This window comes from Bos mutus, chromosome 19, assembly GCF_027580195.1.
Source record: "Bos mutus isolate GX-2022 chromosome 19, NWIPB_WYAK_1.1, whole genome shotgun sequence".
NCBI classification, from domain to species: domain Eukaryota; kingdom Metazoa; phylum Chordata; class Mammalia; order Artiodactyla; family Bovidae; genus Bos; species Bos mutus.
In genome coordinates this window covers 50984199-51010783 of record NC_091635.1, presented here as the reverse complement: position 1 = coordinate 51010783, position 26585 = coordinate 50984199, and the positions used below count along the sequence as shown (strand labels likewise).

The window sequence follows — 26585 nt, the reverse complement described above, 5'->3', positions numbered from 1 at the left end:
TACATGTTATGTATGATGTACTTTGGGGCAAAAATGATCTTATTTTTAGTTCTCCCTTTACTTTCTCTGTTGTTCTGATTATCATCAGTCCCACAGCTTTTTGCATTTGTATCTATAGTAGGGTTTTTCCCCCTAATTTTTTATTGGAGTATAGTTGATTTACAGTGTCGTGTTAATTTCACGTGTACAGCAAAGTGAATCAGTTGGTGTTTTTTTTTAATGTGAAAACCATTATATTCATTTTACTATTATAGTCATTAAAACTATCTACCTATTTATCAATACAAGGCCAAGTAGTGTGCAGAGATTTCATTTTCTTCTCTGTCGTCAGTGAAATTTTTTGGGATCTTTTGCTTAGAATGTTAAAATTTCACAAGAATACGTGTATGTGTATATATATACACACGCACACGCGCACTTATAAATGTGATATTTTCATTCATTCCTTGTACTGAACTTTTGAGGAGGGCTGGTTTAATTTGAAGTTTTTTTTTTTTTTTTTGTCCCATTACTGGAAGTTACTTTTTTCTTGGATAATGTCTTTGTTTTTTCCTCTCTTCTCTGTGGAATTTGTAGAATTCAGATGTTGAACTTTTATATTTTCTCTCTCTCTTTTTTTTTTTCCTGAGAGGATTCCTCAACTTCTAGCTCTTTTCTTACAGTTTTAATATTTATTATTCATGTGTTTTTAATTTCTAAATTAAAAATAATAGCACCCCTTGTTAAATGTCCTGTAACTTTTTTTTCCTTTAGAAGTATTTTGTTTTGGTCTTTTCTTTTTTTTTTTTTTTCTTTTTCTTTACTATACTGATTCTCATCATATTATTGTTTAATCTTACACATTTTATTTATTTGTTTTGGCTCTGCAGCATATGGGATCCTAGTTCCCTGATCAGAGATCAAACCCATGCCCCCTGCATTGGAAGTGCAGAGTCTTAGCCTCTGGATCACCAGGGAAGCTCCTCATCTTACACATTTTAGAATGAGGGAATAGAGAAGCTGAGTGGAAATTTGTGTGTAAAGATAGAACCTTGTCAATTGGCAGGACTTACTCATTCAATAAATATTTCAGTATCAATTGTGTATCAGTTCTAAACACTTTATGGTAGTGGGGTAGTGGATGTTTTGGAGCAGAGGCCTTATACCTAAACTTTCAGGATAAAAAGAATGACAAATCTTGTGCCTTCAGCAGGTTATTTATTCATTTTTCTTAGAAAAGGAACCCTTTCAGGACTGGGGTGGGGGTAGAGGAGGGGGATAAACTAGGAGTTTGAGATTAACATATCCATACTAGTATATATAAAATAGATAAACAACAAAGACCTGCTGTATAGCACAGGGAACTATATTACAGTGTCTTGTAATAACCTGTAATAGAAAAGAATCTGAAAAATAATGTATACACACACACACACAAAACAGAATCACTATACACCTGAAAGTAATAGAACATTGTAAATAAACTATGCTTCAATTTAAAAAATGGTTATTTTTTAAAAGGAACACTTTCTGTTTCTCCATTTTCAGCTTTTTCATTTCTTTCTAGAGATAAAAGTAGAAGTTTTCTCTGGTTTTTAGGCAGTTTGGCCCTCCTGTTGTTAATGTAGTTTGCCTTTAGCCCCCTCTTGCATATTCTAAGCTATGAACTTTCTCTACAGTGTTTCATTGATTTTTTTTTTTCTTTTTTTTCATTTTGCTCGTGTTTCATTGATTTTTGAGCTTCCCTGAGATAAAGTAAAATGCCCGATCCATTTATAACCTCTCATTTTCCCTGCAGAGATGTATTTTCTTTTAAAGTTCCTTGATTATTATTTTAATAGATATAAATGTGTGCTTTGTCTAGCACTTTGAATTGTAAAAGCATACTAGTATGACTTTTTTTAAAATTAAAATTAATTTAAAATTGAGGGACTTTAGGATATCCTTATGATCATGGAAGACGACTAACTTAATTACTGAATTAGTCAACAGTTCTCTTGAAAACAACTGATATGTTGGAAACAAGTAGTTCCCCTTTACATTAGAATAAAATCCATAGTCTTTTCCTCATCTGTAAGGTTTCTACACAATCTCCTGCATACCTGGTTCTTCACTTGTGTTTACTACTCTCCTATTTGCTTCCTGACTTAACCACGTCGGCTTTCTTGCTGTTCTGTCAGAAAGCTAAGGTCATTCCTCAAGGCCTTTAGAACTGCATTATGGGGCAGTGGGGGAGAGGGGACAGCTCACTCCTTTTTGTTCAGTCGAACTCAAAATTTACCTTCTCAGGAAGTATTTCCTTGACCACTGTAACTAAACTGTGGCTTCTCTTTAATCCCTAAGTGACTGCCTATCCTGTGAACTGCTTTCTTCCTGTTTTCCGTGTATACGTATATGTGTATATATATATATATAAAATTACCTGAAATTGCATATTTGTTAATGGTCTCTTCCCCCATTAGAATGTAAACTCTATGAGGGTAAGGATTTTGTCTTGTGTACTACTGTGTTCTTTCAGCATAAACACATACACAGGTTGTTAATCATGACCGGGAGTGTGCTGCTGACAGACGTCTGTTACACACACCACACACACCCCTCCCAGGTGACATTTGGCAGTGTCTAGAGGTAGATTGTTTGTCACGACCGAAAGTGTCCTACTGACATCTGATACACACACACACACACAGGTGACATTTGGCAGTGTCAACTGGCATCTGATACACAGACACCACACACACCCCCCTCCCAGGTAACATTTGGCAGTGTCTAGAGAGAGATTGTCACGACCGGGAGTGTGCTACTGCCATCTGATAGGTAGAGGCCAGGGATGCTGCTAAATATCTTACAATGTATAGGATTATCCCGTACAACAAGAAATTATTCTCCAGCCTGAAATGTTAGTCATGTTGAGATCCTTTAATGTCATGAATAACTTTTAACAGAAATAGAAATCTAGAATAAGTTATTATATTAGATATGCTAACCATGTTTAATGATTAGTTTCACGTGAGAGCTCTCCCATACTCTGTCTCTCCAAACCACAGTAAAATACCTGGCATGGTCTTCTGTGTTTGTATTGTGCTGAAACAAAAGTTATTTTTTCTCACAGTTAAAGAGATCTTGTTGAAATAACTTATTAATTCAAGTGCCTGCTCTTAATATCACTTGAGATGGGAAATCATGAGGACTGGTCATCTCCTTACAGTAAATGGCAAAGCCAGTTGACAGAGTCAGATGATGTCCCTTATGATTAAAAATAAATTCTCTAAAAAGAATTATAAATACCCTAAATTACTGTTAAACTTCCTTAATGGCATTTAAACAATCTTCTTAAATTCTTTGTAGAAGTATTCTATATTTTCAAAGATGTAATATGTCAAACACCTTTCTGGCCATATAGTAATCCATTCAAAAGCCTAGTTTGTTTTATATTAAAAAATTTTGTGAATTCCTATTACCCAGTCACTGTAAATTTCTATCATCCTTTTCAATACTTTGAGTTTTGAAAGTCTTTAAATGTATAACACTTAATTTTAATGAGGTTAATTAATTAGAAGATTGTTGCAACTCCTACATTATTCTTTCTCCTTTTGTAGGAAGATTATCTTTTTAAAATTCATATTCCTCAAAGATGCATTATCAATTTGAATAAAACTGAAGTTTCTGTAACATACAAGATGCCATAAGATGTTGGAGTATAAGATCTATATCTATAATCTATAGTCTATATCTATATCTATATCTATATCTATATCTATATCTATAATCTAAGATCTATAATCTATAATCTAATAGAAAATAATATTAAATTCTCTGATACATAAGAAAATAAGATCTATATCTATAATCTATAGTCTATATCTATATCTATATCTATATCTATATATCTATATCTATAATCTATATCTATAATCTAAGATCTATAATCTATAATCAGAAAATAATATTAAATTCTCTGATACAGATATATATACAATATAGTAGGAACACAGAGTCAGAGTAGAAAATAATTCCATTTATAGAGATCAGAAGCTTTAAGTAGCTTAGTATGGAAAGATTATAGGGTGCTGCTCAATGATTTGGTATGTCATGATGAGAAATGAAATCTCAAGAGTAGGGTGGAACTGTATAATAGAGTAGCAAATTATTGTTTATAAGGTGATACAGGGACCTTCCTAGGAAATTAGAAGGATGCAGTAGGGATGGATGGATTTTATAGATGTGGAGTAGACTAAAGAATCTTAGGGCCAATTAGAATAGATCTATAATACAGAGTGGCAAGAATGCATCAGTGGAAATAAAAAGTTTCTTTATACTAGTTGACTTTTACAAATGTATGCTTTTTTAGGAAATAATGAAGGAGAAATTTAGACCTTTATTTTTGTTTAAGTGGCAATTCAGTTTACATTTGGCATAAATAAATGAAGTTTTCCACTGATTGGTATTAAAGGGTTGTAATAGGTATTAATAATAAGTAGATAAAAGAAAGACATACTCTTTATTTTGCTAATCAGTTTTATTTGGTGATGGCCACTTGTGAAGAGTAATTCATCATTTCTAAGCATTTCCTTTATTCTTAGGCTTCATGTGCAGGAGTTGATGCCAAATTTTTTAGTAGCTCGGTTCAGTTCAGTCGCTCAGTGGTGTCCAAGTCTTTGTGACCCCACTAACTGCAGCACACCAGGCCTCGCTGTCCATCACCAACTCCCAGAGCTTGCTCAAACTCAAGTCCATCGAGTCAGTGATGCCATCCAACCATCTCATCTTCTGTCATCCCCTTCTCTTCCTGCCTCCAATCTTTCCCAGCATCAGGGTCTTTTCCAGTGAGTCAGCTCTTCACATCAGGTGGCCAAAGTACTGGAGTTTCAGCTTCAGCATCAGTCCTTCCAATGAATATTCAGGACTGATTACTTTAGGACTGACTGGTTGGATCTCCTTGTAGTCCACAGGACTCAAGAATCTTCTCCAACACCACAGTTCAGAAGCATCAATTCTTAGACGCTCAGCTTTCTTTACGATCCAACTCTCACATCCATACATGACTACTGGAAAAACCATAGCTTTGACTAGATGGACCTTTGTTGGCAAAGAAACGTCTCTGCTTTTTAATACACTACCTAGGTTGTTCATAGCTTTTCTTCCACCGAGCAAGCATCTTTTAATTTCATGGCTGCAGTCACCATCTGCAGTGATTTTGGCGCCCAGGAAAATAAAGTCTGTCACTGTTTCCATTGTTTTCCTGTCTATTTACCATGAAGTGATGGGACGGGATGCCATGATCTTAGTTTTTTGAATGTTGACTTTTAAGCCACCTTTTTTCACTCCCTTTCACCTTCATCAACAGGCTCTTTAGATCCTCTTCACTTTCTGCCCTAAGGGTGGTATCATCTGCATATCTGAGGTTACTGATTTTTCTCCTGGCAAACTTGATTCCAGCTTGTGCTTCATCCAGCACTGCATTTTTTAGTAGCCACTTTAAAGCAAAATTCCTTTTCTGATTTGTTAGAATTTAATTGGAGGAGAGAGAGGTTGGGTGGAGCTTAGCATATCTCCCACACAAGATATACACATCTTTGACAAATATCTTTATTTTCTTTTTGTGTCTGATTATAGTTTCTTTGTTAATGATAACATCTATTTTAGAATAGTAGCTTAAGACCTTGTAAATATTTTTAAAAAGCAAAATTTCTGCCAAGAAACATTACAGTTGCTTTTTGACATATTTTTTCAAGAGTTTAGTTTTAGTAGAATTTGTGACAGCTTAAAATAATCTGCTATTCTGATTCACAAGGAATCTTTCTAAACCCTGAACAAAGAACTGTACTTGAGCATAGTTCTTATCATGAAGTCTTGGTCAGTATTAAGGATATATCAAGATATCTTAACCATAATGTCCATTAGTAGAATTAGCTTTTATGTTGTATCAGTGATATATCAGATTTTTATTGTATGTATATAGTTATTATAATGCATTATTTGATCTCTAAAAGATAGATTTTAATTACTTTGTTTCATAGAAAGATGTCTATGATGAAGTAAACTTGCTTTGATTTACTGTATTCTAAATCTTTTAAGTTTTTTTTTCTTTTTAAGATTGTTTTTCTTCCTTATTTGATATCTTACTTTAATGCAATACAGCTATACTTTTGACAGCTAGCTTGACTCAGTTTAAGGATTGGTTCTGAATATTGGAGATGGTATTAGAAAAGGTACTATTAATTTTTTTGAGATTTATTAAATTAATTTCTTCATTAACAATTCTTAAATTATAGCTTACCTCTTTTTATAATTGCTAGTTCTAAAATATTGTTACATCTTGTCTGAAAGAATTTCTTTTGAATAAAGATATAAAAGCATAAGCTGTAAGCCATGTTAAATTCTCTACAAATACTTTTTAGGGTAGTGTACTGCTTTGTCATAGTGAAAAGAAGGAGATACAGTTAATTAATAAAAGTAATTTTGGTTTGCTTTGGGCATTACAAAGGTTCCTGTTCATGGTTGTACCTAATCATTCGTTTCCAGTTTGTCTGTATTTACTTTTATATCTGACTGAAATTATCTCTGTAGTTAACAATTTGGCTTTATGTGAAAGTTCCTTTTAGAAAAGGAGAGGTGTGTTGTTCCTGTTCACAAAAGTGTCTGTATACTTTATAATTGGATAGTGATGAAATGCTAACTTGAGTTTTTAATCTGGCTTATCTTTAAAAAAAAATCACAGTTTTTATTTCTTTTATCAGATTTAAATACAGAAGGATGTATAATGTAAATAATTTACATTTTTCATTTATTGTGACTTGATACTCTTGATATCATTGACTTCATTTCAGTTCTTTGCTGTGAGAACCCTTCAATAAAATAACAAAAAGTTGTCTTTAGGTATTGCATTTGGTTTACTCATTTTTATTCCTAAAAGAGCCCTGTGCAGTAGGATTTTTCTTTTTAATGTTACTGCCCACTAGCTTAACAACTACTTATGTGAACAGTGTGGCAGTTTTTCTGCTTCTGCCAGAGGACAACTTAATATGGAAATAGTTGTTTTATTCACCTCAACACAGAGTAGTCTTTCAGGTTAGTGACTGGGGATGAGGGGTAGGTTCTTATACTTTCCCCCTATGAATAGTTATGTGTATTTGCATATTTAAAATCTTCCCTGCCCTAACCCTGCCACTATCTGACCATTTCTTCCAACATAATTTTCACATCCAAGTCAGAGAGCACACCCTCTGGTTCCTGTTTCATGACTTTTAAGTATTAAATAAGAAAATGCATGTCAAAGTAGATAAAAATACTATTTTAATGATTTATGTTGGTATCTGATAGACATTTCAGGAAACATTTAGCATCTAATATGGTGAGATAGAAAACTTCTCTTAAGAAATAAATGCTTATTTATAGAACAGAACCATTCTAATAGATAAACTGTAGAACATATACCCCATTGACAGTTGGGTTAGCACTGTGTTCCTATGGAAAAAGGTTTTGTATATTTGAGATTTCAGTTTGAGGATAAATCTGAGGCACATTGAGATTATAGTGACATATATCATATTTGATAGCATTGTGAGAAAATGTCAGTTATTCTTTTGATTGCCTCTATTTCAAACCTTAGTTTATAGGGTATAGAGTGCTTCTAGTGCTGGACATTGGTGAATAGATTAGCTAGCTGTGGTAGCTCTGTCATTCAGATAGTTTATAAACTAGCAAATACCTCATTGATTCCAAACCTTATTTCTCTTATGATTTTTTTGTCTTAATATCCAGGACAGACAAGGAGCAGCAGTAGTATCATTTTCTGACAAATAAAGATGATTTACTTCAAAGTACAACATAGTGTACCTTAGAATTATTAATGCAAACACAGTATCTCAATCCTCTGTGGCTTTTAGATTTCATGTATTAATTTAGCAAGTATTTATTGAACACTTACTATGTCCCAGGCACTACTCTAGGCATTTGGGATAGTTCAGTAAACAGACAAAATCCCTGACATTTAGAGGCTTATAGTCTAGTGGAGTGACAGACAGCCATGAGCATAAGCAAATTACATAGTATATTAAGAGATAAATGCTATGGAGGGAAAAGTAAAGCCAGATAAGGGGGATCAATGTTGAGATAGTGGATTTATTTTAAATAAAGTCTCATAAATAGGTGACATGACTTGAAGGAAGTGAGGGAGTTGACCATGCAGATATTTGGAGGAAGAAAGTTCCAGATAAAAAGAACAGTCAAGAGTGTGTCTCACCTGTTGAGGAATATCAAGGAAGCCCTTGAAAGAACAGTGAGAGAGGGAGGAATAGAATAGTAGAAGATGAAGGGAAAAGGGGAGACAGATCATGGAAAGCTTTCATAGGATATTATAAGGACTTTGTTTTTTACTCAGGGTAAAATAGTCATTGCAGGATTTTAAGCATTATCTGACTAGAAGCCGGGCTGCCATTGTTACAGTAGTGTGGGAATCTCAGCTTTGCGAGCCATAGAGAAAATGAATTTAGGAGTCTAAAAGTGTCATACAAACCGAAAATGAATCATTTTTCTATTCACACTCACCAAGCACCTTGGTCTTCAGACATGTAAAAGTCCTGATGATCATTTCCAGGGTTTTGTGATGCGATCAGTTTGTTGTGACTTCTTTTGCTAAGCCTTAGATTTCACTTTTTTCTGGTCTCTGTTTCTAGTAGTTCATCTTTCTTAATTCAGTGTTGTCTTGGCTGTTCTGTTGTCCTTTGTCATTTTATTGGATATTTTAGGAGAGTATAGAGGTACTTTTATCATTCATGAAGTGGAACCAGAAGACTAATAACTTATTTTCCAATGTGATTAGTAAAAACCTCTGAGATAACTTGTGCTGAAACTCCACTTGACATTATAAAAGTTTTGCTAGAATTATTTACAGTTGACAAATTGTTATTTTCATGAAATACAAATCAGCCTCTTAAACTTTTTAAACTTAAAGTATATCCACTCATGGCAGTAGGAAAAGGATAATCACTTTCATTGTATAAAGGTGTGAAGGTATAAACTGTGTAGAAGTAGATATAAATTATTATAAAGGTATTATATAAAGGTATAAATTGTATAAAAGTTCAGTAGTCTCACTGTTTAGTGCAAATTTTGAGAGTTCCTGTGCTGAAGCAGTTTAGATATGAATCCCTTTCAAGTGATTGAATTTGTACAGGGTAATGCACTTGAGTATTTGGGAATGGAGTGGATTACCAAAAGACAACACATTTGGGTGAAAGACTGAGACCAGGATTTTAGCTCTATTTCATTGTTGCTGAATTTGAGACTTCAGTAAATCACATAACCTTTCTACGCCTCAGTTTCTTCATTTGTAAAATGGAGGATTGCAAGTTAGATCATCTCTAAATATTTTTTTTTTTTTTTAAGAAAATCTGAAAATTTTGTGATAGTCACTTTAGAAATTTTTATGCTTTTATGGAGAATATAATTAATTTTTCTAATTTTGTTTTTTGATGCAGGTTAATGGTGCAATGTAAGAAACCTTTAAAAGTTTCTGATGAATTAGTGCAGCAATATCAAATTAAAAATCAGTATCTTTCAGCAATAGCATCTGATTCAGAACAAGAACCTAAAATTGATCCATATGCATTCGTTGAAGGAGATGAGGAATTCCTTTTTCCTGATAAGAAAGATAGACAAAATAATGAAAGAGAAGCTGGAAAAAAACACAAGGTGAGTAAGAGAAAGTACACCAAAGTGTCACTAATGTTTTGTAGCTCTGCATATGGTACCACAATTCTCATTTTAAAAAAAGATTGATTCATCATTAACTTAGAAAAACATTTCTTAAAAATAGATTAATCAGGCACATTGTACAAAATTTAAGAGCTTATATGGATTTGAAATTATTACTGGTCTCTGATGATAATGAATAGATCTTTATTATAAAAGTTTTGAGATTAGAGAAAAAGGACATTAATTTCTGTTATATTGAAATCAGAACACTTAGGTAGATGAACTGCTTTGATTCTGAGTTAAACTATGCTGTAAGTGAATTAACAGTTTTCAAAAATGCAGTAAAATACACATCACTGTGTTTATAAAATACAGTGATTGATATTTTGAATATGTGACCCAAGAAGTAAGCTTATGTTAATAAAGTGTTTTTAAAATATTTTTAAATCAAATATTTGAGGATCTGTTAAGTACAAGATAACTCTGCTAGAGAAGAGTTTTGCCTTAAACACAGAATTGGAAATTGAAGGCTATAAAATTACAAAAAGTACCCAGTCATATGTTTAATTCAAAGAATTCATTTCACAAAGTTTTGCTTAGCCTTTTTGTGTGCCAGGTACTTGACATTTTGTTCTTTTGTAAATATGAAAACAAGTAGCTGGGAAGGTAATAGATTTTGTAGAAAGAACGTGGACTTTGAAACTTGACAGATTTAGTTTGAAATCCCAGCTCCACTACATATCAGTTGTATTTCCTGTGTTATCTATAGAAGTATTTTTCATCTGTAAGGTGAACATACTTACTTATCCTGTAGGTTAGTTGTGAGAGTTATTGATAATGTCTGTAGAACACCCAGCAGAATGATCAGTATATCAGTTCAGTTCAGTCACTCATTTGTGTCCGACTCTTTGTGACCCCATGGACTGCAGCATGCCAGGCCTCCCTGTCCATCACCAACTCCCAGAGCTTACTCAAACTCATGTCCATCGAGTCGGTGATGCCATTCAACCATCTCATCCTCTGTTGTCCCCTTCTCCTCCCACCTTCAATCTTTCTGGCATCAGGGTCTTTTTAAATGAGTCAGATCTTTGCATCAGGTGGCCAAAGTATTGGAGTTTCAGCTTCAGCATCAGTCCTTCCTGTGAGTATTCAGAACTGATTTCCTTTAGGATGGACTGTTTGGATCAATACATAGCTACTCAATAATTGGTATATTTTATTATTGGTAAAATATGTATTTCCATCTAATATGTAATATTGTATGCAGGTAGAAGATGGGCCATCTAGTGTTACAGTGTTATCACATGAAGAAGATGCTATGTCATTATTTAGTCCCTCTATCAAGCAAGGTAAAACTTTTATTTTCCTGTCAAAATACTGCATTCCAGGATTGTTACTTTAAAGTAATCTGATATTCTTGGACTTTTAGTATTCCTTTTTGCATAATTCATGTCTCATAGAAAGGGACTAATCTTTAAATGATGGATTTTAAGGAGAAGGAGGCTCAGGTGATAGAAATTCTGTTTTGAATTGTGGAGCTTCTTTCCTGTGTTTAACAAATAAAAATAACTCCCTTATCTGTAAAAGAAGGAGATAGGATAAGATCATTACCTAAGATCCCTCTCAGTTATGAAAACTCAGTTTATGAATTAGACTTTACTGTAATTTGGTTGTCCTTTTCTCCCCCTCCCCCCAAATTAGAACAGTTATTGCTGAGGTCCTTAATATTGACAGTTTTCTAGCACTGTTTTCAGCACTGGAGGTACACTGAAGACTCCACTTTGAAAGTGTCTGTTTTGTCCTCCTTGTAAGTAGAAAAGAGAGATGGGTTGTATTGTTTCTTTTACAAGATCTGCTTAACTTTTGATGGAGGCAAAAGAAATTGTTCTTTGGTATGTGTCTATGAAGGACAGTTTTGTTTTAGCATTTGGAATAAATAAGGGAGGATCCATCAGACTCTGTAGCCAAAAACGAAGTAGGAAAAAACGTCCATCTAAATAAGGAAGAGATGATGGTCTTTCATGAAATAAATTTAATGGTCAGTGGTTCTAAGTATCTTGGTGAGTTAACTATTGAGGTTTTTTAATCTGTTTACCTACCTTAGGATAAAGGGACTGTGTAATTGTGCCTGTAGTGTGGCTTTTTCAAAATGTGGACCATCTGACGCTGAACATCTTTTGAAGTGAAACTTGGGAATCTTGGTGTCTAATAAGTATTCCAGATGACTTTTACACACTAAAATTTCAGAACTACTGCTTTAGTGAATCTTTAGGATGGATTTGCAAAGGCACTTGGAAAGTGACCTTAATCTTCCTGAAAGAGAGGGTTGTTTCAAGTTGTTTAACCATCCTAAGGATGCTTTGGAAGATTTATACACCAACTGCTTTTTTTTCCTTGTGTGGGAATGCAGGTGGAATATAACTATCCTTTGTATGTTTATTTTTTCTAAAGTAGTCATATTTTTCACTAAAACTGGGGAGAAAAGCAAAAAGGAAAATAAAATTTTAGAACTGAAATGAAACTTAACTAAGAGGTACTTAAGTGAGTACTTAAGTTCCTGCACTGGGCAAAAGTGATTTATCCATTAATGCATTCTCTCACATTTAATTCTTGTCATACTGTTAGTGCTGGAATTGGAATTCAAATTAAAATAGTCTCTCTGACATAACTAGATAGCTTAATTATTCTGTGCTTCCTTTGTGTTTCAGAAAGATAGGGAAACTAAAAATGTCTGTTTAATTCTATTGTCCTAACAGTTTTATTTGATGCATTATTAATGTAGGTTACTTAGCTATGTTATGGATTATATAACCTGAGCTTCCTATATATGGTGAGCTTCCTTGGAAAGATATCACCATATATTTACAATTTTTATTTCTATGAAAAAAAATCTATGGATTTTAAACAAATCAGAATTTCTTATTGCATAATAGCCTTATAAATGTAAATGTACATGTCTAGCTTAAATAAATAGAATAATACTTACTTGGTCAGTAGTAGAATTTTTTATTTTGTTTTTCTAATTGCCATATGTAGATGCTCCCCGCCCTGCTGGTCATGCCCGACCTCCATCAACCAGTTTGATTTATGACTCAGACCTGGCTGTCTCTTATACTGACCTTGATAATCTTTTTAATTCTGATGAAGATGAACTGACAGTAAGTATCCTTATTAATGATTACAATTATAATTTATTTTCCTTGATTTTATAAAAGTTTTTCTTTAGAAGTGATATGTGACTTGAATTTTATGTTTTAGCCCTGAACAATAGGAAATGTTTTGAAATAAAATTTCTATAATTGGTATCCTTTTTTTAACCTCATGTTTCAGGTGGTGGTGGTTTTTTTTTTGCTCCACTGTGGTGCTTGCAGGATCTTGGTTCCTCAACCAGGGATTGAACCCAGGCCCTTGGTAGTGAAAGTGGGGTGCCATTGCCTTCTCTGTTTGGTACCACAGTCATTATTATAAGACATCTATATACTATAGTAGTGAAAGACGAAGAAAAAGTAATATTTAATCTTTAACACCCATTTGCAGAGAAAGGTGAAGATACAAGAAATTAAAGCTTAAAATGAGAGTCCCTAGAATGTGAAATGGCAACCCACTCCAGTATTCTTGCCTGGAGAATTCCATGGACAAAGCCTGGCAGGCTACAGTCCATGGGGTCGCCAAGAGTCAGACATGACTGAGCGACTATCACTCAGAATGTGAAATCTCTGAGAAATTAATGAATCGAGTATTGCATTATAAAAGGGAATTCCTTTTTCATCTGTATAAAGGTAGCTTGGAGACTTCTATTGTACATTTGGTCTCTTCAATTAAGTGATATAATGCAGGGATCACTATACATAAACTTCTACTCCACATCCCACAATGTAGTGTATTTTAGGTAAATATATGCCTGAAAACAGGGCTTCCCTGGTGGCTCAGCAGTAAAGAATCTGCCTGCCAATTCAGGAGACATGGGTTTGATCCCTGGGTCGGGAAGATCCCCTAGAGAAGGAAATGACAGCCCCCTCCAGTATTCTTGCATGGGAAACCCTATGAATAGAGAACCTGGCAGGCTGCAGTCCATGCAGTCGCAAAGAGTCGGACATGACTTAGAGACTAAACGACAGTCCCTGAATACTCATACTTTTGTACTTTCTCCCTGCTGCTGTTGATGTGTCAGTGTTGTTAGAGCTGACAGTTTGGTTCCTTGTATCCTGTTAGCCACTTTGTTTTAGGAACCAGATTGTCAGCTCTAACAACACTGATGACTGATTGGAGATTTTAAGACTTGTTTTGTTCAGTGTATTAAAATTTGCCTTTAGTTAGGGATACTGTTGCTTTGTCGTACAAGACCTTTCTGGAGTTTTGCTTAGTTTAATCTTTTGTAGTATATTTGTAGGGGCAAGAAGATTATTAGGAAAGATAAAAATGTAAAAGGAATTTGGAGAGGTTATTGATTATATAGGAATCTTTAATGTCTTTTGTTTAAAGAGACAGATGCTTTATAAGTATCTTTTACTAAGAGGCAGTTCCCAAATTCTGTAAGTTTTCTTACTATTTTTTTGTTATTTTAATAGGTTTTAATGTGTTTTGAAAGTAATGGTTGTTTTTATGAAGGAACTTTTTCCTCTCTGTTAATTTGGAGTATTGTTATAATCATTAGAGAAACTAATCTGGATTATTGATACCTAAAGTTTTTTTATGTCTTTAAATTGCATCTAGTAGATATTTGGCTGCGACACAAATGGGCTCTACTTTCAAGTTACATACAAATGATTACTATCTTGATCACACTGGATTTAAATTTCAGAGAAATATGTATGTATGTGTGTGTGTGTGTTTTTTTAATAGCCTGGATCTAAAAAATCGGCGAATGGATCAGATGATAAATCCAGCTGCAAGGAATCAAAGACAGGAAATCTGGACCCATTATCTTGCATAAGTAAGCTTACCAAATCTGTATTCCAGATATATCTGCAAACTTTTAATCTCAATAATGTTTCCCATCCCTTTCTTTTATACACAAAATAACTTCTTTTTAGTCTTATGTTAAAATGTGTGTTTTATTAAATATAGGTACTGCAGATCTTCATAAAATGTATCCTACACCACCATCATTGGAACAACATATTATGGGATTTTCCCCAATGAATATGAATAATAAAGAATATGGTAGTATGGATACAACACCTGGAGGAACTGTTCTAGAAGGAAATAGTTCTGGTATTGGAGCACAGTTCAAAATTGAGGTTGATGAAGGATTCTGTAGCCCAAAACCTTCTGAAATTAAAGTAAGTATTTTATTTTTCTAGAAAAATAATTCACTTCTATATTTTATATAGAATTGGTTTACTGCTATATTCAAAAATCCTTTCATAATGAAAGAGTAGAATTATATTTACATTTTATTATTCTGTTTGAAAAAGGGAAAAAGGTTAGAGTTACTTTGTTTTTTCCCCTTGAAAGACAAGATGCTGAAAATGATGTTTTTATATTATAGGATTTTTCTTATGTGTATAAGCCTGAAAATTGTCAGGTTCTAGTGGGATGTTCCATGTTTGCACCTCTAAAAACTCTACCAAGCCAGTGTCTGCCTCCTATCAAATTGCCAGAAGAGTGTATTTACCGTCAGAGCTGGACTGTTGGAAAGTTAGAATTGCTTTCTTCAGGGCCTACAATGCCATTCATCAAAGAGGGGTATGATTTAAATTTATATTATTGATATAGAATATGAATACTTGTGTAGCTTTAATTTTTTTTTAATAATTAACACCTAATATATTGGCATCTGGAAAAAGATACTGGTTTTTGAAAATTTTTAAAAATTATCTTCTGATTAATAGCTGCTAATGGTGTTTGGTACTGTTAAAGTAAAGTATTGGAACACAAAAGATGAGAAAACTTAGTATTTGGAAGCATCTTTTGTTTTGGTCTAAAATTCTAATCACACTTATTTGTATATTTGCCATATTTCACACACTTTTTATATTTAAGTATCTCTGAAATTGGGGTGTCTTATAATTGGTAACATCTTAAAATTGCCACTGTCCTTTTCTACCCATAAAGATCTCTAAAATCAGGGGTTTTTTTTTAAACAATTAATGGCGTCTTAGAATCGATGAAGTATGAGTATTTCTAGTACAAGAACTGTAGAGATAGTAATCATGGATATATAGATGTGGAACAATGTATACAAATTGTATTTATCATAGAACTAATTAGTTGGATTTCACCACACAACAATCACCTGGAGTGGATATATTAACCAAACATATATTTTAATTGTACTTAACAATTTTTGAACCAACTGTGTTTTCATAATTTTCAGTGTTACTGAGAAATATTTGGGACATTTTTAGTTGTATTTCACATTACTAATATGTTCCTTTATGTATGTTTTTTTATTTTCTTTTCCCCTGATGACGCTAGTGATGGAAGTACTATGGATCAAGAATATGGCCCTGCTTATACACCTCAGACTCATACTTCCTTTGGGATGCCTCCTAGCAGTGCACCTCCTAGTAACAGTGGAGCAGGAATTCTTCCTTCTCCGTCTACCCCTAGGTTTCCAACTCCAAGGACCCCAAGGACTCCAAGGACTCCTCGTGGAGCTGGTGGACCGGCTAGCGCTCAAGGTTCAGTCAAATATGAAAATTCAGACTTATATTCACCAGCCTCCACCCCATCCACCTGCAGACCCCTTAATTCTGTTGAACCTGCAACTGTTCCTTCCATCCCTGAAGCACACAGTCTTTATGTAAACCTCATTCTTTCAGAATCAGTTATGAATTTGTTTAAAGACTGTAACTTTGATAGTTGCTGTATCTGTGTTTGCAACATGAATATCAAGGGTGCCGATGTTGGAGTTTACATTCCAGATCCAACACAGGAAGCACAGTATAGGTGTACTTGTGGCTTCAGTGCTGTCATGAACAGGAAGTTTGGCAACAATTCAGGATTATTTCTAGAAGATGAACTAGATATCATAGGACGCAACACAGAATGTGGCAAAGAAGCAGAAAAACGTTTTGAAGCTCTCAGGGCCACTTCTGCTGAACATGTTAATGGAGGACTAAAGGAATCCGAAAAATTGCCTGATGAATTGATACTATTGCTACAAGATCAGTGCACTAATTTATTTTCACCTTTCGGAGCTGCAGACCAAGATCCCTTTCCCAAAATTGGTGTAACTAACAATTGGGTACGTGTTGAAGAGCGGGACTGTTGCAATGACTGCTACCTTGCATTAGAACATGGGCGTCAGTTCATGGATAACATGTCAGGAGGCAAAGTTGATGAAGCACTTGTGAAAAGTTCATGCTTACACCCCTGGTCCAAAAGAAATGGTAAGTATGCTAATGAAGTAGTTTTTCTCTCTATTGTGTTTTAGTTGTATGACTTTTCTTTCTTAAGAAAAGGTAAGAAAGACAGTTTCCCATTTAGCTGATAGAGACACTTAAATTTGCACTTAAAACTCCTTCAAGAATGACACTTTTAAAGGAAGGACTTCCGAGTAGTTTAGTTTAATTTCAGCAACAAAAGTATGGTTATTATAAATCTGTAATTATGTACTTGTGTAGGAGTATAAAAGGTACTTTGCACATGTTAATTAGCAGAAAATTGTTGGTTGTCTGCTTTGTTCAGGATTCTTTCACTCATTAAATATTTATTGAGCAACTAGTATATGCCAGGGACTGTTCTTTTATAAACTACAATATTAAAGCAAACGTATTTCCTGCCCTTTCTGAGCCTATAAGACTCAAAATAACAAATTTAAATGAAAGTAATTATATGGTATCAGATAGTGACAACTGCTTTGAAGGAGAAGCAGGGAAAGAAGTAGAAAAAGACAGGACAGAAATGTGTTACTTTAGAGGTATGTTTAGAGAAGATATTACTGAGGGACAGCATTTGAGCAAAGACCTAGAGTGGGGGAGTGTAAGCTGTGTGGCTAAACGAGAGAAGTGTTTTCAGACAGTGCAAAGACCATGAGTAATGTGCTTAATGTTTGAGACACAGGAAAGAGGCACTGTTGTTGGATTGAGTTGGGTGATGGGGGGACTGGTAGCAGGTGGAAGTCTAAGAGATGGCTGAGCACCACTGTCATGTGGAGTCTTATGGACCATGTTTAACTGTGGCCTTTATGGTTTATTCCGAGATGACTTGGACAGTTTTGAGCAAAGAAGTAAGATGATCCTTACTTATCCAAATGCATATTTGGAAATACAAGTTTTAAATTGAGAGGAGTGGTTGGGGCTAGAGATTAAAAAATTTGTGAGTGTGTTAGCAGTGTTTTGGGGCTTCCCAGTGATAGCTCAGTGGGTAAAGAATCTACCTGCAATGCAGGAGACATAAGAGATGTGGGTTCAGTCCCTGGATTGGGAAGATCCCTTGGAGAAGGAAATTGCAAGCCACTCTAGTATTCATGCCTGGAAAATTCCATGGACAGAGGAGCCCGTTAGGGGGTCGCAACCCCTCCTCCGTGGAGTCTCAAAGGATTGGGACATGACTGAGCATGTGACACCTACATGGCCCCTGTCAGTGTTTTAGACTGTGGAGCTGCATGGGACAGCCTAGAGAGTGACTGTAGGTAGAGAAGTCTAAGGGTAGGACTCACATTTAGAGAGGGGGAAGAAGAGGAGGGTCCAGAGTAGGAAATTAAGGAGGTAGGAAGAAAACCAAGGAAGTATGGTATACTGGAAGCCAAGTATAGGAAATGTTTGAAAGACAGAATGATCATTGATATCAAATATTTATATGTAGTTATCGAGTTAATCCATTTGAGTTGCTTAACATAATACTTATCACACAGTTAAGTAATGAATTTGTATAAGCTGCCATTATTAAAGTTAGCAATAAGGTGTTTTTTTTTTTCTTTTTTTCCCCAGATGTAGCCACTAGGAGATTCATACTTTTAAAATGGTGTGTCAGTATACCACTTCTGGTAATTACACAGGAAGTTAGTCTTTCCTGAAACCTACCTATCTTCTAGCTGTCTTTCATGTGTTTTTGTTAAGAATTTATATTCTTAGGTGATAGGTGCCATTTAATAACTCTGATTTAGTCCCTTATGTCATTTGCTAATCAGTCATTTTTTGACACATGTGCAAAACAATGTGCTTGGTATTCTGGAAGATAGGAAGATATCCTATATTTAAATTACTTATAGACTGCTTGGAATCTGTAAGTAAACTAAAGTCTGTTACTAAAACTGCAGTAAAAGTTTGAGATGAAAATACTCTAAATGCCCATTGACAAGAGAATGGATAATAATTAAGATATAACAGTACAGAGGGAATCTTACATAAGCTCTGAAAATGAATAAAACTATTATAATAGATGAGTCTTACTAGAAGTAATGAGGGGAGGGAGAGGAATCAAGTCCCAGAAGATTTTATATGAGATTTTTTTTTTTTTTTATAGTGTAAAACAGGCAAAACTAAATGTGTTTTTCAGATGCAGCTAGAATTCAGGATAGTAGTTAATTCTTAAAAGCTGAGGGATAGAATCATATCCCTCAGCTTTACTTCTTGGTCTGTGAGATCATAGTTGTTCATAATATTATCATTAAAGAAAATGTGTGAATAAGATAGGGCTGTGCATGAACCAGTGGTTAAATTTTGTTCATGATCTAGTTTGATGGTTCATCAAACTCACTATACTCAAGGATCAAATTTTTAAAGAAGTATAAATAAATGTCATAGATTTATTTTTAAAAATCTATAGGGGTGGATTTAATGTACATATAGATACAGATTTAATACATAGATTTTTAAAGTAGTAATTAAGAACATAGGCCATGGAACTGACTACTTGGGTTTGAAATGTGGCTCCATCACTATAATCTATGACCTTGGGCAAATTATTTCATCTCTGTCTCAGTATCTGGAAATAGTCAGTGATAGTATTTACCTCATACAATGTTAAGAGAATCAAATGAGCTAATACAAATAAACAGAGACCATATAAAATAGAATGCTTGGCACAAAATAAGAATTCAGATATTTGTAGTAGTAACAGTAGTAATAATAGCAAGAGTAGCATTAGTGGTATTTTGTTTTACTATTTGTTTTTAAGAACCAACTCATCTTCTTTTGATGAAGGGTCTCATCACAAGAAAAAAAAATTTACAGCTGTATTTGGTGGTGGATGTTAGCTGGACTTACTGTGGTGATCATTTTGCAATACATATGCATCATCATTTTGTACACCTGAAACTAATATTATGTCAGTTATACCTCAAAAAAAGAAAAAAGCACTTATTTGCCAAGCAATAGAAAATGCAAGGTAATGCTCAAAATCTTTTAAGCTAGGCTTCAACAGTACATGAACCGAGAACTTCCACATGTACAAGCTGGATTTAGCAAAGGCAGAGGACCAGAGATCAAATTACCAACATCCGCGGGATCATAGAAAAAGCAAGAGAATTCCAGAAAAACATCTGCTTCATTGACTACACTAAAGCCTTTGACTGTGTGGATCACAACAAACTGGAAAATTCTTCAAGAGATGGGAATACCAGACTACCTTACCTGCCTCCTGAGAAACCTGTGTGCAAGTCAAGAAGCAACAGTTTAGAATTGGACACGGAACAACAGACTGGTTCCAAATTGGGAAAGGAGTACGTCAAGGCTATATATTGTCACCCTGCTTGTTTAACTTATATGCCGAGTTCAGTTCATTCGCTCAGTCATGTCCGACTCTTTGCGACCCCATGAACCACAGCATGCCAGGCCTCCCTGTCCATCACCAACTCCCAGAGTTTACCCAAACCCATATACATTGAGTTGGTGATGCCATCCAGCCATCTCATCCTCTGTCGTCCCCTTCTCCTCCTGCCCTCAATCTTTCCCAGCATCAGGGTCTTTTCCAATGGGTCAGCTCTTTACATCAGGTGGCCAAAATATTGGAGTTTCAGCTTCAGCATCAGTCCTTCAATGAATGTTCAGGACTGATTTCCTTTAGGATGGACTGGTTAGATCTCCTTGGAGTCCAAGGGACTCTCAAGAGTCTTCTCTAACACCGCAGTTCAAAAGCATCAATTATTTGGTGCTCAGCTTTCTTTATAGTCCAACTCTCACATCCATACATGACCACTGGAAAAACCATAGCCTTGACTAGACAGACCTTTGTTGGCAAAGTAATGTCTGCTTTTCAATATGCTGTCTAGGTTGGTCATAACTTTGCTTCCAAGGAGTACATGTCTTTTAATTTCATGGCTACAATCACCATCTGCAGTGGTGTTGGAGCGCCAAAAAATAAAGTCAGCCACGGTTTCCACTGTTGCCCATCTATTTATCATGAAGTGATGGGACCAGATGCCATGATCTTTGTTTTCTGAATGTTTAGCTTTAAGCCAACTTTTTCACTCTCTTCACCTTCATCAAGAAGCTCTTTACTACTTCTTCACTTTCTGCCATAAGAGTGGTGTCATCTGCATATCTGAGGTATTATTTCTCCTGGCAATCTTGATTCCAGCCTGTGCTTCCTCCAGTCCAGCGTTTCTCATGATGTACTCTGCATATAAGTTAAATACACAGGGTGACAGTATACAGCCTTGACGTACTCCTTTCCGTATTTGGAACCAGTCTGTTGTTCCATGTCCAGTTCTAACTGTTGCTTCCTGACCTACATACAGGTTTCTCAAGAGGCAGGTCAGGTAGTCTTGTACTCTAATCTCTTTCAGAATTTTCCACAGTTTATTGTGATCCACACAGTCAAAGGCTTTGGCATAGTCAATAAAGTAGAAACAGAAATATATGCAGAGTACATCATGCAAAATCCCAGGCTGGGTGAAACACAAGCTGAAATCAAGATTGCTGGGAGAACTATCAGTCTCAGATAAGCAGATGACACCACCCTTATGGCAGAAAGTGAAGGAGGAACTAAAGAGCCTCTTGATGAAGGTGATAGAGGAGAGTTTGCTGGCTTAAAACACAACATTCAAAAAACGAAGATCATGGCATTCGGTCCCCTCACTTCATGGCAAATAGATGGGGAAACCGTGACAGACTATTTTCTTGGGCTCCAAAATCTCTAGATGATTATTGCAACCATGGAATTAAAAGACACTTGCTCCTTGGAAGACAAGCTATGACCAACCTAGACAGCGTATTAAAAAGCAGAATACCACTTTGTTGACAAAAGTCCATATAATCAAAGGTATGGTTTTTTCTAGTAGTCATGTATGCATGTGAAAGTTTGACCGTAAAGAAGGCTGAGTGCTGAAGAACTGATGCTTTTGAATGGTGGTGCTGGAGAAGACTGTTGTGAGTCTCTTGAACAGCAAGGAGATCTAATCAGTCAGTCCTGAAGTAAATTAACTGTAAGTATTAATTGGAAGGACTGATGCTGAAGCTCCAGTACTTTCGCCACCTGATACAAAGAGCTGACTCATTGGAAAAGACCCTGATGCTGAGAAAGATTGAAGGCAGGAGGTGAAGGGGGTGACAGAGGATGAGATGGTTGGATGGCATCACTAAATCAATGGACATGAGTTTGAGCAAACTCCGGGAGATCGTGAAGGACAGGGAAGCCTGGCGTGCTGCAGTCCATGGGGCTACAAAGAGTCGGACATGACTGAGCGACTGAACAACAGCAACAAGTGACAAATACTGGGTTGTTTACCTAATGAGCACTTTTTTTTAATAACAATAAACATTGATATAAACAGATAACTTTGCAGCCATAAAGATGAATTTTATCCTAAGAACTTACATTGAGAAAATAATTCAAAACAAAAAAGAAATATCTTTATATTTCAGTTTAAAATTTCAATGTAAACATGCTATAAAACCTAAATTTTCAATCATGGAGTACTTTTTCATTAAATTATAACAGCTTCATTAAATAGTAGCAAGCTCTGATTTAATACATTAGTACCTTTGCCCCAATTGTTTTCCTCTGCTTGGGACACTGTTCTTCCAGGTATTTACATGAGTAACCCTCTTATCTCTTTACTTTTGTCAGAAATCATCTTAGTGTAAAATTGCAAACCACTCTTCATCTTCCCCATCCTGCTGCTTTTGCTTTCTCCCCCTAGTGTTTGCTTATTACCTTCTAAACATATTGTATAGTATATTAAATATTATCTCTCACTCCATTAGGTTCACTCTGTGCAAGTTCTGTGTACAAGAAATGATTTTTGTCTGTTTTGTTATATCCAAATACCTAAAATAGTACCTGGCATGTAGTAGATGTCCAGAAGTCCAAGGTGTTGAAATATTTGTTAGAAGGTATTAAGAGTCTGTAATTTAATGGCAATGTTTATTTTTTTCAAAACAGGAAGAGCTCTGTTCTAATTATAAAAAAATACATACTTTCTGAAAAGAAAGTTAATCTAAATAATATAGATAAATAGAAGTAAAAATTGCCCCAGGCCCATCATTACACCACTGCATGATCACTCATCTTTAAGCAACTTTGGCATATCATACAGTTCATCCATTTGAAGTGAACAACTGAATGGTTAGTTAGCACAGACTTGTGTAGCCATCACTACAATCAGTTTTAGGATATTTTCATCATCCCCAAAATCTGTAGTTATTAGCGATCACTCCCGTTTTCCTCCAACCACCCGCTCCTTGCACTGGGCAATGATCAGTCTACTTTCTGTCTTTGTAGATTTGCCTCTTATATACTCCATATAAATAATATTATACACTATATGGTCTTTTGTGATTGACTTCTTTTTCTTAGCATAATTTTTCAGGGTTCATCCAGGTTGTAGCATGTGTTAGTACTTAATTCATTTTTATTGCCAAATAATATTCTATTTAGGCATATACCACATTTTATTTACCTATTCATCTGTTGATGGGCATTTGGATTGTTTCCCCTCTTTGGCTGATGTGAATATAATGATACATTGAACATTTGTGTACAAGTTTTTATGTAAACATATATTTTTATTAGTCTTGAGTGAACTTGATAACTCTTGTTTTACTTTCTGAGAAATTGCCAGACTCTTTTCTAAAGCAGCTGCTCCATTTTACATCCCCATCGCAGTGTGTGAGGGTTCCACTTTTTCCACATTCTCATTAACACTTGTCTTCATGCATTTGTAATTATTACCATCATCATCATCATACAGGATTGTGAAATATTATCTCATTATTGTTTTGATTTGCATTTCCCTAATGACTAATGATACTGAATGTCTTTTCATGTGTTTATTGCCTGTTTGTATTTTTTCTTTAGAGAAATGTCTTTTCAGATCCTTTGCCCATTTTTAAATTAGGTTGTTTTGTTTTTTCATTATTGAATTGTGAGTGTTCTTTATATCTTATGGATATAAGTTTCTTAACATCTGCACATATTTTCTCCTTTTCTCTGGTTTGTCTTTTCACTTTCTTGATGCTATCATTTGAAGGAGAAGAGTTTTTAATTTTGATGAAGTTCAGTGTATTACTCTCTTGTGTACTTTTTGGTTTGTACTTTTGGTGCCATATCTAAAAAGACTTTAATCCTGAGTCATGAAAATTTACTTCTGTTTTTTTTTTCTATGAGTTTTATTGTTTTATCACTTATATTTACGTCTGTGATCCATTCTGAATTAACTTTGATATATCATGTAAGGAAGAGATTCAGTTTTATTCTTTTGCACATGAATATCAAGTTACCCAGAACCATCTGTTGAGAAGATTATCTTTTCACATTGAATTGTGCTGGCACCTTTGTCAAAAATCAATTGACTGTAAATATGAAGTTTTATTTTTGGATGCTTATTTCTGTTCTACTCAACAGAATATCTATTCTTCATGATCACTCTTAAAAATATATATTCTAAAACCATTGCTTTCCAACCAGATTTCAGCTTTGAGACCTGGCAGTTATATTGTTGTTTATGCATTCTTCCCCACAAGATTATAAGATCCCTGAAGACATGAATAAGCATGTATTTCACAGTATTCCCAGCAGCTAGCATAATTCCTGAACCATAGTAGGTCTTTGTTATATGTTTTTAATAATGAAAGATTGCGAATGAGAATCTCTCTGAATTAAAATCAAACTGTATGGAGAAGGAAATGGCAACCCACTCCAATGCCTGGAAAATCCCATGGACCGAGGAGCCTGGTGGGCTACAATTCATGGGGTCGCAAAGAGTTGGACACGACTGAGCAACTTCTGTGTTTTTGAAGCTCAAAGGGATATGGGCCACTGAAAAGGATATAAACTAGGGCAGAATTTCTTAAAGAAGTAACAGTTTAGTTAGTTACAACATCAAGATAAATGGAATTGAAAGAGATGCTACCAAGAGAGTTGGGCAGTACTGCTTAAATAATGCTCAAGAGTTTCTATTCTTAAATTGTTTGCTCTTGAGAGAAGATGAGCAGCACTGGGCCCACTCACCTCTGCCTTTTTTTGTTCCCCACTTTGGTTATGTGTTGTTACTTTCGGAATTGCACTTTTTTCACCTTGTCATAGTAGCTGCCAAAGTGTGTTTTTATAAACATGGGGTTCTAGAGTGCTGGCTTCCTGCGGCAGAGGAAAGAAAGAAATGCGTGTTGTACAAAATAAGTACGTTCATATGTTTAATAAAATAGTTCTATTATTGAAAAACAAATAAAAAATAAAATCAAACTGTAAATTCCTGAACTTTACTCACCTCAGAATTTCTCAGGGTAAGCTCTGTATATGTGTTTTATAAAAGTTCCCCATTTGATTATGATAAACAACCTTAGCCAGTGATAGCTTTTTCTAGATTTTATGTAAACACATATCAATACACAGTTCTGTTTGTGTAAAATATCTTCCAGTTTTAAAACCTGTTTTTTATTTACTAGTGTATTATCAGTCCACTTCAGATAGCTCTTATCACTTTTAAATAGTATTTTTGCTATGTATAATACTAGTTTATTAAGTATAATAGTTATTCAGCAATATATCTGAAATTAAATTATTTCTGATTCTGTATACTATTTATAGATATAGGGAATTAAAGCAAGAAATAATAAATTAGGCAATAATAATAATGAATTAAATTTGAATGATTTAATGTAACAGAGTGCTCAGACAAGATTTAATGATAAAACTGAACCATGCTCAAGGGACAGATTAATTATATTAGCAAGATTTCATGGTTTTTTAAAAAGCCATTTGATGTTTAAGAGCATCACCTTTCATATCCATTCTGATAGTTGGTCAGAAAGGGCAGATCATAATAATTTGATAATCTGTAAATCTATTAAGTCTAGGTTTATAAAAATTGTGTGGGTATTTAAGTCTAGGTTTATAAAGTATGTGTGGGCATTATGACACTATCTAGCAGTGTGAACAAGTTTATCTGTTACTATGCAAATTTGGAGAAGGAAATGGCAACCCACTCCAGTGTTCTTGCCTGGAGAATCCCAGGGACGGGGGAGCCTGGTGGCTGCCGTCTATGGGGTCACACAGAGTCGGACATGACTGAAGTGACTTAGCATAGCATGCAAATTATATACTTTAGAATTGTTACAGTTTACTATTTTTCACAAATTAAACTTTAATCATTGTAACCAGTGTTATCTATCTGATCTTTTACCACAGTAGAGGTATATAAAGTGGATAATTAATAACCCATTTCTGTATGAGGTAGTGTTCTTTCTATTAAGGTACTTATGAGCACCAAAGACAATCAAATGCAAAAAGGAAGAAATTGATTTGATTAATTTATAAATCGGTTAATGAGCTAATGAATGACTTTATGAAGATAAGTTATGATAAGTGTTTTATTACGTTTCTTCTTGGTCTTAAATACCTAGAAAAATCATCTCTATAGGTAATTCTAGTGATAAAGAACCTGCCTGTGAATGCAGGAGACATAAGAGACGTGGGTTCAATTCCTGGTTCAGGAAGATCACTGGAGGAGGGCATGGCAACCTAGTCCATAATTCCTGCCTAGAGAATCCCATGGACAGGAGCCTGGCAGGCTACAG

At 34.8% G+C, this 26585-nt stretch overlaps 1 protein-coding gene across 1 annotated transcript in view; it reads left to right on the top strand.

Moving 5' to 3' along the window:
• The window catches only part of MED13 (mediator complex subunit 13), a 97185-nt gene that overhangs the window by 45140 nt on the left and 25460 nt on the right, over positions 1-26585 (top strand). Inside the window, exons 10-16 of the mRNA XM_070390561.1 lie at positions 9462-9675; positions 10946-11027; positions 12715-12836; positions 14521-14611; positions 14746-14960; positions 15170-15366; positions 16099-17015. Of these exons, the coding sequence (XP_070246662.1) occupies positions 9462-9675; positions 10946-11027; positions 12715-12836; positions 14521-14611; positions 14746-14960; positions 15170-15366; positions 16099-17015 (1838 nt within the window). The remainder of the gene's footprint in view (positions 1-9461; positions 9676-10945; positions 11028-12714; positions 12837-14520; positions 14612-14745; positions 14961-15169; positions 15367-16098; positions 17016-26585) is intronic.